Source organism: Alosa alosa, chromosome 20 (genome assembly GCF_017589495.1).
Source record: "Alosa alosa isolate M-15738 ecotype Scorff River chromosome 20, AALO_Geno_1.1, whole genome shotgun sequence".
Lineage (NCBI taxonomy): Eukaryota > Metazoa > Chordata > Actinopteri > Clupeiformes > Clupeidae > Alosa > Alosa alosa.
In genome coordinates, this window is record NC_063208.1 from 19,983,055 (window position 1) to 20,001,610 (window position 18,556).

The 18,556-nt window shown below is 41.4% G+C and overlaps 1 protein-coding gene and 1 pseudogene across 1 annotated transcript in view; both read left to right on the forward strand.

The window, feature by feature from the left end:
- The window catches only part of LOC125285690 (antigen peptide transporter 2-like), a 5,291-nt gene extending 4,775 nt beyond the window's left edge, over nt 1–516 (forward strand). Inside the window, exon 11 of the mRNA XM_048230229.1 lies at nt 388–516. Within this exon, the coding sequence (XP_048086186.1) occupies nt 388–516 (129 nt within the window). The remainder of the gene's footprint in view (nt 1–387) is intronic.
- A 3,139-nt stretch (nt 517–3,655) lies between these two features.
- Nucleotides 3,656–5,759, forward strand: LOC125285691 (annotated as a pseudogene).
- Nucleotides 5,760–18,556: the final 12,797 nt, after the last annotated feature.

Here is an 18,556-nt window from a genome sequence, read left to right on the forward strand (position 1 = left end):
ACAGAGTTACCTTGTAGGACATCTTAGGCTACATGTATGCCTAACTCTTGAAACATATACACTTGTTCTGAGCAGAATTACTCTGTTGGAACAGGTCCTTTAAACTTCAAACATGGAACTTTTATGTTGCCTGATTGTTTCCTTTACCATTTAATTCCTTGGCACACTTTTCCCTTTTTCCACCCTGTTATATCCCGGTCTAGGGCTTGTGGGATATAACAACGTTTTTGAGATGAGAGACGTGCAGACAACGAAACGTAACGTTAACGTGTTTTTATTAATACCAAAAAAAACAGTATGGAAAAAACAGTCCAGAGACTACAAAAACACAAGGCCTAAAAAGTAGGCCTCTGTGTCCAGGTGCTCACTCCTGGTCTCGCACCCCAGGGAGTGAAAAATGACGGTGGCTGCACGGGCAAGGCCCGAGGCTGCAGTGGCGGTGGCAACGAAAACGATCCTCCAAACGAGCAAGAGCGAGAGCTGCGCTCCCGATTGACGTCACCCAGCCACTTTTAAAGGGGCAGGTCGTCAAGACATCCAATAGGATCACGATACCAATCAGCTGCACCAATCGGCCTATAAGACAAATGAACAGAAACGGAGAATACACAGAAACGACCTACAGGGTCGTAACACACCCATTCCCATTCGACTGAAATAAGCAGGTCTGGGGCCGGTTCCCGATAACGCACACTCTTAGCGCGCTAAGAAGACTCAAAAGATATATCTTACCAAAGTTGTTTATGTTAAGTGTGTTCCCGAAGTGTCCCTTAGGAAGCTTCTTAACACACTGCCTCTTATGTTCGACGTTACAAAGGCGCTGTCCCAAGTGAAGGTGCTGAATTAGTTGACATCGATTGCTCAGGAATATGCACGAGGAAAAATACACGTGAAGGTGCATGACGGGGTTAAGAAACACAACACGTATGCAAATGAAACATTCCTCAAATTATTCCAGTAACATTTATTTTAACATAGTTTAAGTTATCGGTAAAATATAAACTATTAACTAAATTATCAAATTGTCAGTAATATGTTCACACGATATGTTGTGACTGGTAGACTAACTAATCCCATCATCCACCCTCCTTATCCCGTTGTTGCCACTTGTGCGATTCTTGACATGGGTTTAACAACTTCTTAAAATTATGTAATACACTTTTATATTAATGGTAAGGTACCTTACAATTATAATTGATTGGCAAGCAGCTGCAGTTACTTCTGTTTAATGCGGTATTGATAGATAGATTTTATTGATCCCCAGGGGAAATTCAAGGTTCAAATAAAAAAAAATGCCATTGGTTAATGTTTTCAATAAAAAGCAATTTCAGACAATGAACAGAGAGAGATTTAGATACAGTATGGTGGGGAAGCAACGTAAAAAAAAGGGCACCAAGCTTCTCGTCAGAGGAACTTGAAGTTTTGCTGGACGAGGTGAGCTTGCGCAAGGTGACACTGTTTTCCAGCTTTCGAATAACTTGTGCAACAGCAACAAAAAGAGCTATGGGCGACATGGACTACACGCGTTTTTTGATTCAATACAAGGACACGTTGGATGGCTGCCATAGGCCTAGTTGGTCGCACTGGACACCACCATGCTTACCCATTTATAGATCTTAGCCATTTAGAGGCAAATTCTTTGCCAGCTTTTAATTATCAAAAGTGATTGCCAATTTAAACGCTTTTATGACATTACTAAATAGCCTAGGCTAATTACCACCATATTAGTTCTGATACCAAATAAAGTAAACTTCATAAATAGGCCTGCATCCATTGCGAACATATTTTATTAGTCTTAAAATGTCCATAACATAAAATCATCGTTGAGCCACAACATTGTCAACATACTGTCGGCCTACCATAGTTTGACTTGTACTGTTGTTTGATTTCTAAAGAGACTGCTGCACAGTGGCGGCGACTAGCGTCTTGAGAGCTCAAACAACGCTAAGAGAGAGCTTACGAATGGTCCAGACCAACCTTACGAACGTCTGACTTACAGAAGATATACTTAGCGTACGAACGTGTCGGGAATCGTGCCATAACGTTAAGAGATAGGTTAAGGAATAGGTTAAGAACTGCTTAGCGATAAGAACGTTTTGGGGAACCGGCCCCAGTTCTTTATCTGCCTGCTTGATTAGACAATAGGTGCAGACGCCACTTCTATATACCCACGTGAATCATTTGGGTACAAATGTAATTTTTTTGAGCAGAAAATGATCTTTCAGGAAGTGCTGTTTCATAATTTGACGGGAATTGCTCTGGCACTCCTGGGCATTTCTCAAATAGCATCATAATCCAAGCCCCCTTTTTTACATTAAATTTACAAATATTTAGTTTTAGAGATAAGTATGTCGTGTTTGGTATCAAATTAAAACTTCTTGTATTTACTCTAACATCAACCCTTCATAGTCCTATTTCATTCAGAAGACATTCAAGTTGAATCAGAAGATGTATCATTACAACTGTCAGTCTGAAGAAATCTCTAACATGGTTGAACCCTTCTGGAGATTGGGAAGATGGCCCTATTGGTATGGGCTACATATGCTCCATTCAGAAAGCACCAGCAGTTGAAAATAGTGGGGCTTAGTCCATAGAGTCTTAACGTTTCATAATTCCCATTTTGCCTGCCCTTCCTGCTCACTTTTCATATATGAATCCACACCATAGGCATATGCTACTGTGCCTGATACCATATCCTTTCCCCAATGACCTTGTTGTCTTCTGGTCAGGATCAGGTCAGGTCAGTATTCTATAGCCTCATTTGTGCCACCTTGATTGCATATTATGGACACTAATATTTTGACAATTAAAGGATGTAATGACATGTTGCTAATTTGAAATTTCTGTTTGAATGTTTGCTATATAAAAAAACAAACTATATAGCCTATAGCCACCTAGCAAAGTGCCATTTTAAATAGCAAGATGCATCATATGGTTCATGTTCTGCTTAGCTAAAGGAAAAGGAATCATTGAAGACTCACTAATTCGATTCTACAAAGGCAAAGTGCCTAGATAGGCCAGCACTGTTTGGCCAGCTCCAAACTGTAGGCGAGTGAGTGCAGGGCAGGCTGATAACAAACCTGAACCCTAAATGACAACAGCATAACTCCACCACCTCCTTGTCCTTGTTGCCTTTATGATTTCCTTATAACTTTCTTATGCTAAATAGGAAATGACAAACTCTGGAATGACATGGCGGCAAAAAATAGCCTACGTTCCAAATTATGTTTTATGGTAAGGCAGCAGCCTTTGATCTGCTGCATGAAGGAGTGAGAGGAAACCCAAAGTTTTATATTTGAGCTCTCATCTCACAGATTAATGGTTTCAATTTGTAAATGAAAATACAATTACACCCCATGCAGGGCTGAAGCCCCGGCAAAATCGTCTGGCGACGACCCTGGCAGCCCAGTGTGGAAGGATCCCAAAGTTATCGGATCAATTAAATGAACAACAGCAACAGAAAAACTATGAGTGTGGTATGTCTCTGCGGAAAGATCTGAAAAAATGCAAGAGGACTGAAGATCCATCAGTCACAGATGAAATGTCTGGAGCAACGGCAAGCACCACAATGCACAGGCCCAGTGCCTGGTGAGTCAGAGGAGGAGCAGGTCCCAGAGCCCAGAGCCTCCAAGTGGTGCAAACTGTCCCTCCAGTCATGCAGCCCGAGAGGAGGAGGATCAGGTGGCCTCAAGCATGTAAAACAGCAGAGTGGCAGATGTTTGATGAGGATGTGGATAAGGTGCTGGAAGCAACGGCCAAAGATGATGCGGAGAGGAGGCTGAAAACTATGACGGCCATCATAGTGATCATGGCGGTGGAGAGGTTTGGTGTGGAGAAGGGGAGAATAGTAAAGAAGCCATACACCAAAAACCAGAGGGCAGTCAAAATCCATAACATTCGAATAGAGCTGAAAACCCTAAAGAAGCAGTACAAGGCAGCTGGTGAAGAGGAGCGGGCCACAGGCAGAGCTGCGCTGCATCTTAAGGAAGAAGGAGCCGAGCAACACAGAAGGCAGTGAAGGGAGAGGGCTAGGAGGAGGGCAGCCTTCATTAGGAACCCATTCGAGTTCACCAAGCAGCTCCTTGAGCAGAAGAAAGGTGGATGGCTAGTCTCTTCCAAGGGGGAAATCGACCAACACCTTTCAGATACCTTTAGCGACCCCTGCTACCAGGACCAAGCGGAACATCCTACAAGGTGTACAAATACTGCCCCAAGCTGCTACAGTGGCTGTGGAGGATCTTAAAGGTCATCTGGAGGAAAGGAAAAACTTTAAAACAGTGGCAGTTTGCAGAGGAAGTATGGATCCCAAAAGAGGAAGACTCCAAGACCATCAGCCAATTCAGAATCATCTTGCTTCTAAGTGTTCAGAAAGGTGGCATACCAGGTGTCCCAGGCTGCCTAGAGCACACAGGCGTGGTTACACAGCTCCTCAGAGAAGCAAAGGAGAACAGGGGTGATCTGGTGGTGCTGTGGTTAGACCTGGCCAATGCCTATGGCTCTATGCCCCACAAACTGGTACAGGAGGCTATGGAGAGGCACCATGTTCCTGCCATAGAGAGAGGATTAATATCCAGGATTACTACAGGGATTTTAAGATAAGAGTCTCATCAGCCAGATGGATTCTGAAGGGGCTGGGGAGGCTGATTGAATGGGCCAGGATGTCATTCAAGCCAGCGAAATCCAGATCTTTAGTGCTGAAGAAGGGTAGGATGGTAGAGAAGTTTCGTTTTGCCAACTCAGGAACTCAAATCCCGACCCTATCTGAAAAAACAGTTAAAAGCCTGGGAAAGATTTTCGACAGCAGCCTCAGGGATACAACATCCATCAGAAACACTTGTGAGGAGTTGGAGAGGTGGCTGAAGAATGTCGAAAAAACTGGGCTAACTGAAAAATTGAAGGCATGGGTATACCAACATAGGATTCTACCAACTGTGGCCTCTGCTCCTGTACGATTTTCCGATTACCACCATCTCAGAACTGGAAAAGAGAGTCAGCCACTACCTAAGGAGATGGCTGGGACTCCCGAGGAGCTTAAGCAGCATCGCCCTTTACGGAAACACCTGCAAGCTGCAGCTCCCTCTAAAATCCATTGAAGAGGAGTTCAAGGTCTTTTGCGCAAGAGAGGTGCTGCAGTTCCGTGAGTCTAGGGACCCTAAAGTCTCCGGGGCAGGGGTAGAGGTCAAGACTGGCAGGAAATGGAGGGCAGAGGCAGCAGTAGACCAGGTAGAGTCACGGCTGTGCCATGGTGTTCTGGTGGGAGCAGTGGCCAGAGGAAGGGCTGGGCTAGGAACCTTTCAAGGGCCCCGGTTCGACAAGGCTCGGGGGAAGGAGTGGAGGCAGCTAGTTCAAGGTGAGGTGAGGGCGGCGGTTGAGGAGCAAAGGTCCAGCAAAGCAGTGGGAACGGCACATCAGGGTGCCTGGACTAGATGGGAACAAGCTGTGGAGAGGAAGGTCACTTGGGGGCTGACCTTTTGCAGGCAGAACCACACCGCATCAAGTTCCTGGTTCAGGCAGTCTACACCGTCCTCCCCAGCCCGTCCAACCTGCACACCTGGGGTCTGGTCATTACACGAGGAAGTGCCCTGTGCCAGAGAAAGGGAACTCTTGAGCACATCTTGAGCTGCTACCCAAGAGCTTTGGGGGAAGGCCGGTATCGCTGGCGGCATGACCAGGTGCTTAAAACATTTTTTTTCCAGGTTTCCAGGTTACCATTAGCAGCTCACTGTGCCATGGGAAGACCGAATGGAGGAAGCTTTTGAGCAGAAGAGGGCGAAATATGAAGGCCTCGTTAGCGACTGCCACAACCAAGGCTAGAAGGCAAGGTGCTTACCTGTGGAGGTGGGGTGCAGAGGCTTTGCAGGGCAGTCCCTCTACAGGGCCTACACTGCACTCGGCATCAAGGGTGAGAGAAGAAGAAGGGCTATCTGCAACAGCACAGAGGCTGCAGAGAAGGCTTTGAGGTGGCTCTGGATCAAAAAAGCGGATCCGTGGACAAATGCTGCTAGGGCACAAGCTGAGGCTTGATCAACCTCAGCTGGGTCACCTGAAGGAGGGTGTCTGATGTTTCGAAAGACCCAAAACACCCAATGAGATCAGGAACATCACTGATGATGTTCCCTAGCTTAACATCAGAAGATGTATCATTACAATGGAAGCTCATGTTAGCACAGCTAAATTCCAATTATCACTCAATTTTCCAGTTTTCCCAGACTGCAACATTGTTCATACTACCTGGTAGATATGTCAAAGGGCCACGAGTGTGTACGTTTTCATACATTTTGGGGCCTAATTTAAATGCTGGGCAAAGTGCATAGTCAGTCAATAACTAACGCTCTTGTGGCATCATGTGGCGTAATGTAGGCAGCTTTTAGCTGACCCACCGCTGTTTGCGCTTAGGATATGGTATTACATTTGCAAATAGGTTTTTGCTAGATATTAAGCGAGCTTAGATAGACTTCAGACAGCATTTAATTAGGTCCTTTGTCTTTTATGGACTATTGTGTTCATTGTGTCATTCCTTAACAGTTTTTATTTATGTCAGTCGAACCATGGACACATCTTGATGAGATGAGCTGCCTGACCAAGTAGCTGATGTTTTCCTTCAGCTATGGGTTATGTGGAATCAGATGTCCTCACATAGTGGTGAATTCTGAACATGCTGAGCTGCATGTAGTTCCAAACCATGACTTTTTTGGTTCTTAACTGGTCTGGCCTTGGGACCCACAATTTCCCATGTTCATTAAGTCGTGACCCATATTTTTTAGCATTCAAGCCAACTGATACGGTGAGCTACATGGTGAGACACACAATTTTGTTTGGAACATGCTGATGGTAGGCCTAGCAGTGGCGTAAATGTACTCCTGGCGTCGTCTTTCAAAGTAGGCTACTCGACAGGTTTGTGTTTGACAGTAGGCCTAGGGTACTTTGTTTCCATGTGCCGTTTTAGTTTTGATGGTTTCATGCTCTCGTGTATCAGCAATTCACTGCACACCACACACTAGGGTTTCTGTCCCATTTTGTCCTCAACATAAGTGAAAAGCCTACTTCAAATATTCAGGGTCGCACTTGCGTTTTGCCATAGCCTATTTACCTCTAAAATGATGTCTAACATGACCTGTCACATAAACATTGTCTATGTCCATGGCAATGACTGATATACGAATAAAGTCTGTCAAAATAAAGGTTTGATATTAGATCTGATAGGGTAGCATTTAAATGGGCAACTTTTTTTTAACCACAAGCTCCGCGACCCACCCAGTTCTGCAACCCACTATTGGGTCCTGACCCACCAGTTAAGAAGCACCAGTTGTCACAAACACCTTGGCTCAAAGGGAATGGACTTAGGGAAAGTGACACCGTTGGATAACGTTTAAATAATAATCATACATTTATTTACAAATATGTACATAAGTTAGTAAGTGAGGAGCAGCAAAAGATAACATAAAATGTCATGCACATCAGCAATGTGTAGGCTATGTGTAGTGCATAAAGGCAATCTGAACAGCCGCAGCCAGCTCTCAGCAGCGTCAAGCCAGAACAGGATAGAGAGACCGAATGAGGCCACAGGACACAGGCTTTATTCCAGAGTCCATTGACACAGAGCCACACCCCTCATTAACAAGAGACCACTGGAACACTCTAGCTCCTCCTGCAGGTCGAAAGACAGACATGACAAACAGGAACTATATGCCTAGTGCTCAGAGGCACCATAAGGCAAAGGGAGGAAAAGGCGTTAACACCTCACGGCACGGAAAAGCCGGGGCGTCACACAGTTAAGAAGATGTAATGCACTTGTACTCATAATACACATTTCATGTGAGAGTGGGATGTAAACAGCAAATATGTTAACTGGAAATACACCAGTGTAGATTAGAATTTGGAAGATAATGAGAATCAGAGAGATGGTTCAATTTGAACTTAATACAATAAGTTGTGACAGTCAATTGTCCACAGGGAAATGTCATTTTTGGTTGTTCTGTGGTTCAAGCCTCAGCTGGAAAGGAGAATTCTTTTATTGACCTAAAGTGCAGAAACATGCCTAAGTGAACATAGTGTTTGTGGCCCTCAATACCATCAATGATGATGATTCCATGGGCTCCTGCATCCAAAACCAACAATCATTTTCTTACTGAACCATCCAAAATGGATGGCTGGGACCCTTTGGGACATACTGTCTGTATAAATCGTTGTTAAAACAGGCAAAGTTCAAAGTCTCTGAAATGAGGTCATAAATGATGCATTCAAGCAATGGGTGTAAAATGTGGGGGCCCTGGAGATACAGTGATTTATTTGCCATGGTTCACCACTATTGAAAACAGCTGTTGGTAGATTCTGTCTAACCCCAAAATCACACAAGTCCACATGGGAAATGTCATCTTAATAATTCTTTTCAATATGTCAATATCCTCAGAACTGCTTTTAAGCTTTGTTCTCATTAAACATCTTTTGCAGATATTTTGATATTACACCTTAAACATTACATCTCTTATGAATCAGTGTCACTAGACTATCCATAGAACCTTTTCAGTTAGTTGTGACAGAGAGGATTTGAAGAGGAGTGGTTAGTAGGCTATTCAATGATCTTTGGTTGTAATTCTTTGAGTTGCTCTCATTTACACTGGGTTATTTTTTCAAACCAAATGCTGGGTTGAGGCTGTTGGGTCATTTTGTTGGGTTAGTTTCACTCATGCTGGATTGGTAGTTGGTAGTCCTCTCCTCCACCAGACGCGAATGACTTGCTCTAGGTCTATCATAATTTGAGATCAGCTATCAACATGAAATGGAAATCATACGAAATTTCCGAAAGTACACTCTGGGGGGCCAGTTTGTGATCCCCAATGTTAATGCCCCCAGAGTGTAGCATTGTGGTTGCCTGGTTGCCTTAGCTGCTGGCTGTAGTGAAGAGTTAGGTAAAACCGATTGTGTCTTTTTTTGTACCCTTTTGTACCCTGAGATCTATGTGAAGAATCTCGTGAATTTCCCTTTAACATTTATTTATTTATTTTTTCTTTTATCCAGACAGATTTTAAAAATACACCCAGAGACAATACAGAGACATTCCCTACATTAAATAAATGAAGATTGTCCATGCCTCAAACAGGTTAAGAAAGCATCAAAGTAATTAATGCCAGCTGTTGTACATTAGTGTTTATAAAGACAGACACATAAAAACATATTTTTGCGTTGGATATGAACTGCTGAACAGAAAAAAAAACTTCTAAACAAACTAAAACTAGCATACCAACAGCTGACTGGTTACAAATATAATATATATAATGTTGTACATATAACTGAACAATCTGAACACATCTGGCAGAGGAGAGGAGAGGCACTGTCCTCAACTACCAACCCAGCAGGCTGGATAACAAAAAACAAAGCCCAGCATGAGTTAAAATAACCCAACAGCCTCAATCCAGCATGTAGGTTAAAACAATAACCCAGTATTATTTGCATCCTGTAGAATGCTATTGTCTCATCCCCCTCTTTGCAGACAAGAAAATATCATCTCTTGAAGTCTATGTTTTCTGTCTACTGGTTAACACTGCAGGAGTGCACACATTCCAGAGGATGGTGGGCTGTCAGTGGGATGATGAGAGTGGAGCAACAGACGCATCAGATGGGTATGGTTATGATGGCGAGGACTTCATCCTGCTGGATATAGAGAACCTGAGATGGATTGCAGCTGTGCCACAGAGTGTTGTCACCAAAAACAAGTGGGACACTGAAAGAGCTGAACTCGAGTATCTAAGAAACTACTTCACCCGGAATTGTACTGACTGGCTGAAGAAGTATGTTCAGTACAGGAGAAGCACAATAATGAGGACAGGTACAGCACACAACACGGAAAGTAGTTGCTGCCCAGCAAGTAGAATCTTACTCTTACAGTTAATTACTCTTAATCAACAATTAATAACTCACTCCTTACACTAAACAAATAACACATTTTGTTTATTTAATGGCTCGACATGCCATTTGCTTTAATAATCCAGAGCCCATCAATGATGATAAATAGTCAAGTGTTTGGAGTTGATCTGTGTCATGAAATTTTTGTGCAGTGGTGCAAACTCAATCACCTTCAACTAAACACTTCAAAGACCAAGGAGATGGTGGTGGATTTCCGCAGGTCTAAGCCCGCTCTGCTACCAGTCTCCATTGATGGGGTCAATGTGGAGGTGGTAAGCACCTACAAGTATCTGAGTCTCCACCTGGACAATAAACTGGACTGGTCAGCCAACACTGATGCACTCTACAAGAAAGGACAGAGCAGGCTGTACTTCCTGAGGAGGCTGCAGTCCTTCAATGTGTGCAGCAAGCTCCTCAGGATGTTCTATCAGTCTGTTGTGGCCAGCGCCCTCTTCTATGCAGTGGTATGCTGGGGAGGAAGCACAAAGAAGAAGGATGCTGGGCGACTTGACAGGCTGGTAAGGAAGGCTGGCTCTGTAGTGGGAGCTGAACTGGAGTGCATCACTTCAATATCTGACAAAAGGACTCTAAACAAACTGATCAACATCTTGGACAATGAATGTCATCCGCTCTACAGCACTATCAAAAACCAAAAGAGCTTGATCAGCTGGAGACTTCGCTCACTGCCATGCACAACTGAAAGGCTGAGGAAGTCATTTGTTCCTATAGGGACATTGAATTGTTCAATGCCTCACTAAAGGGAAGAGGAGAGATAGACTTCTCTGCTTAGTCTGTCTGCCTCTCCACCCTCTCCATGTCCATGTTTGAGTACTGACTGCCCACTACTGCTTACTACTGTTTTACACAGCCTAATGTTACACAATGTTTTACTGCTACACTGTTTTTCATGCTATATTAGCACACATGATCAATGGCTGCGGTCAGGCTTCTGCTACAATACTGAATGAATGAATGGCTATAACCCTATTACCTCAACCTGTTCTTGCACTGAAATAGTTTTTTATTTTACCTTGTCTACATTATACTTTACTCTCCTATTTGTCCATATTATTTATGCTTTTTTTTAGCCATGCAAATAAATCACTGTTTTACACCATTTACGAGACTCAAAGTACAGTAGCTCCACACTTCATTGGTAGACTTCCAAGGGCCTTGACATTTAAAACGAGACATTGAGAACTTTGAAAAAGCACTGGTAGTTTATTTACAAAACGAGTTATACAGACAGTACCTTCAGGAAGTTTACCGTTCGCCGCCATCTTGAATTTAGTCACGATAAGTTGAGCGACGAGTATGAATGAACAGGTATGATAAGGGATCAGATTCCAAAAATAATTCTGTGGAAATGCATGGATTCCAGTTGCTGCTACTACTAATGATTTATTTGCATGGCTAGGCTGATGCCCGATTCACCCCCATTGAATAACTGTTGGTAACATCGGCTAACTAGTGCCAGATTTTGGAGTGCATGGGGACATGTCGAGATGAGCTATGAGACGTAAGTTCACACTCGGTATCATTTTTCAACACACTTTAGGTCAATATAACACCGAACTTCTTATATTTAAATTCCGTTGCGTTTTATCCAAAACAACATTACTTTATATTTTAAAGGGATATTCCACCATTTGGGGAATTACACTCATTTTCCACCTCTCCTTGACTTTTGACAATTGATTTTTACCTTTCTCCTTGACTTTTGACAATTGACTTTTACCTTTCTACAGTTCATCCAGCCGTTCTCTGAGTCTATTTGATTACAAGCAGTAACACATTTCTTATGATTATATTTTCTTACACAATCTTTTGTACAGAATCTACTTTCATTGGTCCAATTTTTGTGGTGATGATTGTGAGTTTTCTGTTGATTGGATGCATTGCTTGGTTTCTGTGGTGGAAAAACAGGAATTCCAATTCTGGTGGGTATCAAGACTGGACACAATTAGCTTCACTTATCAGAATGATTTATTTTACAGAAATCCCAATGTTTCTCCTCTGTGTTTCAGGGTTTGTTCCTGTATAAGGGCATACATTTGTATTTGTCCAGGTCTGCTGTTTTGTGATTATGTACCACAAAAATAATATTGTGATCAAAACTAAAACTTAATTACATTGTTTTTATTATTATTATTATTATTATTATTATTATTATTAATATTATTATTGCAGCCAAAGACTATTTCATTACTTCCTCTGATGAAACTACAAATAAAGGCTCAAAAAAAGTGCTCAGACCTGCACTAACCCCGCCCCTTTTCTGTAAATATTTCCATTTTCCAGCAAGGGGCTGTAGCCGTGCCGGTGTGCACAGGTGTGCTGTGGTTGGTCCTGATGAGCCAGACATTAAAAGGGCCCGCTCTCAGGATGCAGACGGACTCCCTCTCCTCTTGGCCGTCGTTATAGTGCTTATGTTATGTTTTGTTATGCTGTCGAACACTTGTACTCATACCCCTAGACACTATACTTTAGTTTTTTTTTTTTTTTTTTTGGGCTTTATGCCTTTAATGATAGAACAGTGGAGAGTGACAGGAAGCGAATGGGAGAGAGAGCAGGGGTGGGATCCAGAAAGGACCACGGGGCAGGAATCAAACCCGGGTCACCGGTGTAGGTGCCCCAGCCAGTTGCGCCACAGCTGGGGCCTACACACTAGCTTCCACATACTGACTTATAATTATTTAATAAATATACTTTATTGTTACTCTTGCGTGGACATCCCTTATGTTTCATATGCCTGAGCCAGCATGTGTGACAACTGCTTAATGGAATTGGTTAATGTCATAAAAATCTCTATCCTCAAATTCACTTATTTGAACTCCATAGGAGAATTGTAAAGAAGAAAGAGGAAGATATTATTCATGCTAATTGGTGTGTGGCTGTTTTGTTTTGTTGTTTTGTTGTTTACCTTTGGTAAAGTTGACTAAAAAAAGTTATACAAAATAATTTTGGTGATTTATTGTAATCTCACAATGAAACCAATGAAAACAAAATTCAACCTTGAAGGTGTATTCTAAGAAAAAGGAAAATCTCATAAAGGAATAATGTTTTTAACACAATTTATTGGCACCTCTAGAACATCTTATGTAGTCCTACAAAATGTAACTGAAACATTTTCCTATTTATATTCAACATTCACCAAGTCCCCCCCAAACATCATCAAAAGTGACCTCACTGCTAATAGATTTAGAGAGTATGCCAGAATAAAAGCCTTTCCATTAATTTAATTACAACTGGCAGGAGTTACTGAGTACAGCGACTTTGTCTGGAATTGTTTTGTCGGATGAAAGGACAATTGCGCTCTTGGGCAAGAAACACTTTAGGTGGGTTTGGCATAGAAAAATTACTATATTGAAAAGAACCATATGCCATAATGACAATTATGGTGGAGAGGCTGTGCTATAGGGGCGGTGCTAGTGTAGTGGTTAAGGAGCTGGGCTAGCGTGCAGTAGCCTAAAAGTTGTGGGTTCAATTCCCTGCTTCCACCATTGTGTTCTTGAGCAAGGCACTTAACCCCAAGTTGCTCCAGGGACAATGTAATCCCTTGTAGTTGACATATGTAAGTCACTTTGGTCAAAAAGTGTCTGCTAAATGTAATGTAATGTCATGATATTGACACTGTTCTTATTCCCAAAGGCTTTTGGAACCTTATTAAGGTTCTTGGTATCACCCCAAGAAAAACCTGAACATTTTTAATGGAAATTTCTGCCAAGATACTAAAAGATTTCATTGGATAATTCATCAGGTCAATGAACTAAAAAAAAGTCCAGAACAAAACAAAAATGGTTTACAGAACACAAAGTCAAGCTTCTGCCAATGCCATCTCAGTCCCCTGATCTAAAGTCCATAAAAACAGTGGGGTGAGTCAAAGATGAGAATGCACGAGGAATCTGGACAATCTGAGATTTTGTATAGACAAATGGTCCTAAATCTCTTGGTTTGTACTCTCATTGGAGAATAGTATGACCTATTTTATTGTCAAAGGGAGGCTTAAGAAGGTATTAAAAGCAGGGGTGTCAATATGTGTGCATTTTATTTTAATAAGAATCATTCTAGGAACTGTATCATGTATTGTATATAGGCTACGTGTATCTTTCAGCTTTCTCTCAATTCTAAAAAAGTGCCAGGTTAATTCTTCATTAAGAAATATTATCACATTAAAACTGCAATGATTATGTCTTTTTTCCACTTATGTCTTTAGATATACCGGTAAACTAACGGTTCTATTTTCAGCAAACTTTTTTCTGTCAATTGAAGGTGTCCCTTGTGTACTTCAAGCAGTGAAATTAAACTAAAATTGTTACATTAAACTCTTACCAAATCTTTTCAGAAGGACATCTTGCATCTTTCTTGTAAGCAAAGGTTTTATATAGCCATTGGTTGTGTGAACAGTGTTGCCACCTCTACTCTTATGCCTGTTATCATATAAACCCCACCCACCCCATGCTGGATAAGCAGTTGTGGTTCATGGGTTTTTGCTGTTTTGCTGTTTTGGAAATCAGCTTCAATGGTAAGGGCAGCAGATGGACCTGCAGAGAAAATTCAAATGTGCTTGCTTGGGTTCACTCAAGTCGTTAACGATAAGTCTTATCGAATACTTCAAATAACAATAACCCTGCTACATGGTCAGCGGTCGCCTATACACTGTGGGCGCCCCTTTTGGGCAAAGCCCCCGTTGCCATGAGTTGTTCTAAATAATATGGATTAGTGCTCCCATTAATCCCTTAACATATCTATAGGGCATCACCATCTTCAGCTGGATTACAGTCAGTAACAAAAATTACTTTTGTGCCAACATTTCATGTTACTACATTTTTTCCCCAAGTGAAGTACAACATTTAGCACATCAGGCAAATGTTCAGCTTTAATGGAGTACCTTAAAATATTAGCTTCATAATACTGATGCTACACTGAGTTACAATGCATAACATGGAGTCTGACATTGCAGATATGCACCCCAAGCACTTAATATTGCACTATTTAACATAAATGTTGCGGTAAGGAGCATGACCTTTTTTGTCAGTTTTAAACAAACTGGGTACTCATAATTAGAAGAAAAGGGTAATTCCTACATTGTACTATAGGCAGAGATGTAAGTCTGGCTTCAGAAAGAAAAAGTTCTGCCATGTATTGGTTCTACCTGTGCACTTACCATAGGTTATTTCACTAATTAGCTGGTCTACCTGGCTGAGTTGTGCAATAGAATCAGCTGATTAAGTGAATGGGTGGAACAAAAATGCAGGACTTTTACTATATGAACCTGGACTTTTGCGTTATGCTACTTTAATACACATACAGTGGATTAACAATCACACTCTTAAACCACGTGGAAGATTCCAGGAATTGATTAAATTAAATTTGCATAGGGTATTGTATTAGTTTTGAGTGTAATTTGAATGGAGGACTTCTGTTAGAGCTTTTTCAAACTCATCTGATAGAATTTTATGTTTGATAAATAGGCTGTTGTATTCCTCTGTCACCTATAGGTGGAGCTGTATGACTACAGATTACAATGCAATGCATCTCTTGCAGGGACTTACCAGGAGCTGAATCACAAAATGATTTCCTCCATAGTATCATACGTTCATCAAGATCTGAAGTAATTCTTCAGCATGTAATGCAGTTTGCATACCATTGGCATTTATGAGTTCGGAGAAATTAGGCTATATAGGCTGAAGAATTGTGTAGGCTATGGGCACTGGCGTGGCACAGGGTGTGGGGTGTGGGGGGTATGGAGGGCCCTCTGCCCCTACATGAAGGTCAAAGAATCTATAGTTAACTTTATCAACCGTCTCTGTGAAAGTGTTCCAAAGGGTGTAATTTCCAGTATAGAATGCAGTGGAATGCAGCCCTATAAATTGTACTACATGTGAGAAAGAAGGGTCAATATAGGTGCTCCTATAGTGGTTAACATGTAATGCAGTGAAATAAAGGGTGTCCCATTGCATCAATTTAGGGAAGTTTCCTAATGGATGCCTGCAGTGGAAATGTGGTAGGTGCTCTTACAATGGGATAAACTTGAGGTTCCCTACAGGTGCCTTTCTGATGGAAGAAAAAAAAGATAGCACTACAGCAATATGAAGTGCCCTTGAAATGGAAAGGAACACATCCCAGTAAAATGAGATGTGGTGCCCTTACAGTCTTCCTCACCATGTGACCTCTAAGAAAGGTCAGTGCCATGACGTAAGTCTAGGGTGCCACCAAATACGTTTTCTGTATTTCTGCAAGTAGCAGATTAGGCTAATATCTAGCTGACATCTCATCTGCACTGTTCATATTTTCATTTTTCATATTTTCCTTTTCAATTCAAGGCACTTTTGGCCAGGGCATTTGGCTTTACAATCATAACATGAGTAGTCAAGTCACTGCAGACCTGATCACCGATCTCACATCGGAAAAGAAAGTGAGACCAAGTTCCAAAATATGGATCCTGGCTGATCTGTCTAAATAAGGGTTATATGTCTTATTGGGCCCCTCAATCATATACCATGGGGCTATGTTATTCACCCCTGATATCTGTATGAGATCCCTTAGTCAAATAACACAGATCATAGGCCTACTGTGATGTGATAATCCTGTGTGATATCTCAATCTGTCCTTTTCTTTCCACAAAACAACACTTCCACAAAACCCGCAACACCCAACACTGACTGTGTGTGTGTGCATGTGAGTTTGCGTAGCCTATTTGTGGGTGTTAATGTGTCGAAATCAGGAAAAATGTTGATGCTTAAATGTCGCACACCATCAAGCACATGTGCTGATATAGGCCTAAGCTAGGGTATCATAAGCCTACCATCAAAATGAATATGAGGATGACACCAAAACAGTTGGCCAAGTAAAATTAAGATCTTATCTTACAGTTACATTTACATAAAAGAGTTATGGTAGGGCAACATTTGATTTGTGTTATGCATGCTCTGTGGGCTATCGATCGTGGTAGCCTACGATGTTTAAAGGTGTAGCCTACAGTAGGTTTATTCCATAAACATTCATGCTGACAAAGCCTAACTGATGAATAAGAAAATATTTATGTTATGAGCCATTCAAGTAGGCCTAGGCTATAAGTTGGTCAAAACAAGGTTGTATTTTTTTTCACATCACAATATTAACTGGTTATGTTGAGAAACAGGGTTAGCCAGAAAATAGGCTATAATGAAAATAATAATTATTATTTAAAAATAATAAGTTTCATAGTTTTACCAGAGAAACGGACTCTGGTTTTACTCTAAACTAGGCCTACACATTTTAATATGGTAGTTGGCTCAACCCCTCTACCTTGGCATCTCCTTGCTGCAGATTACTGTCAGTTTCTGAAACCAACCATATGCAGCATTTTCTGCCATGGAACAGATGACGCAGGTGCTGTTCTTAAATATCATTGGGTGTAAATCTCTTTTCCAGAAATTAGGGATTGGCCTCCACTATCATATTAATTCTGTGCGCCATTGAAAAGTGCTCAGTTGACTTACTGATTACCAGTAAGGGAGTGAAACCATACAGCCTGTAACCCTTATTAGTTAGATGGTCTACACCTACAGAAGAAGAATGAAGGTCGTCGTGCTTCTACTAGGCCTGTGTTGCTTCCACCAAACATCTGGAGGTTAGTTTGTTCTTTTATATGTTTGTATGGCTAATGTAGGTTTGTAAAGTTAATGTTTGTTTGTTTGTTGTTGTCCAAACCGTTCAGACACCGATTTTATGTTTAGCCTATTTTAGCTTAGCTAATTTGGTCCAAAGCGACTTAGACTAAGCTACAATGAATAAACCTAGGCTACATCAGCATTAGGCTACAGTTCAATGAACTGTAGCCTAAAGTTATAAAGCCTACATACAAATATACCAACACTGGTAATAGCTTAGCCTTAGACTAAATAGCATTTAACCGAACAAACAACAAAAACAGATTTAAAACACGACTCTAAGTAATGAGTTAATTAGGCTATAATAATTATGTAGTAGGCCTAATAATAGTCAGAAGAATTATTAAGTAAGCCTAGATAAGGTACATGTAAACAGGTGAGTCTTGCTCTTTGAAGATCCCAAATGAGACCATTACACCAATGGGGAATCACAGAAGAAAAGAGTCTTAGCTGTGTTTCTTTTTTTTTAAGTATATTTTTTGGGCTTTTTATGCCTTTAATTATAGGACAGTGGAGAGTTACAGGAAGTGAATGGGAGAAAGAGCAGGGGTGGGATCCGGAAAGGACCACGGGGCGGGAATCGAACCCGGGTCGCCGGCATACGGTGCAGGTGCCCCAACCAGTAGCGCCACAGCTGAGGCCTTAGCTGTGTTTCTTCAGCTCATTTGCATTCATGAAAATTCGGTGCAAGAATATGAGCATCTGCATGTGTTTCAATCTACTGTGTTATGAAGGGCTGATGATGGAAGGTATCTTATTGACACCTACAGATTTAATGCAGTCATGGTTTGAATCCTAATGGAACGTAGCCATCTGTCTCTCCTTTCTTCTTCCATCTACTGTATATTTAATCATATAGGCTATTTCAATCTAATACCATTGTTAGCTGTGTTTATTTTATATTGCCATCATGCTATATCAGCATCATTTATCAATATAAAATGTAGTTCAACATGGAAATAGCTCAAATGAAATAATACTTATAAAAATACTTTAGC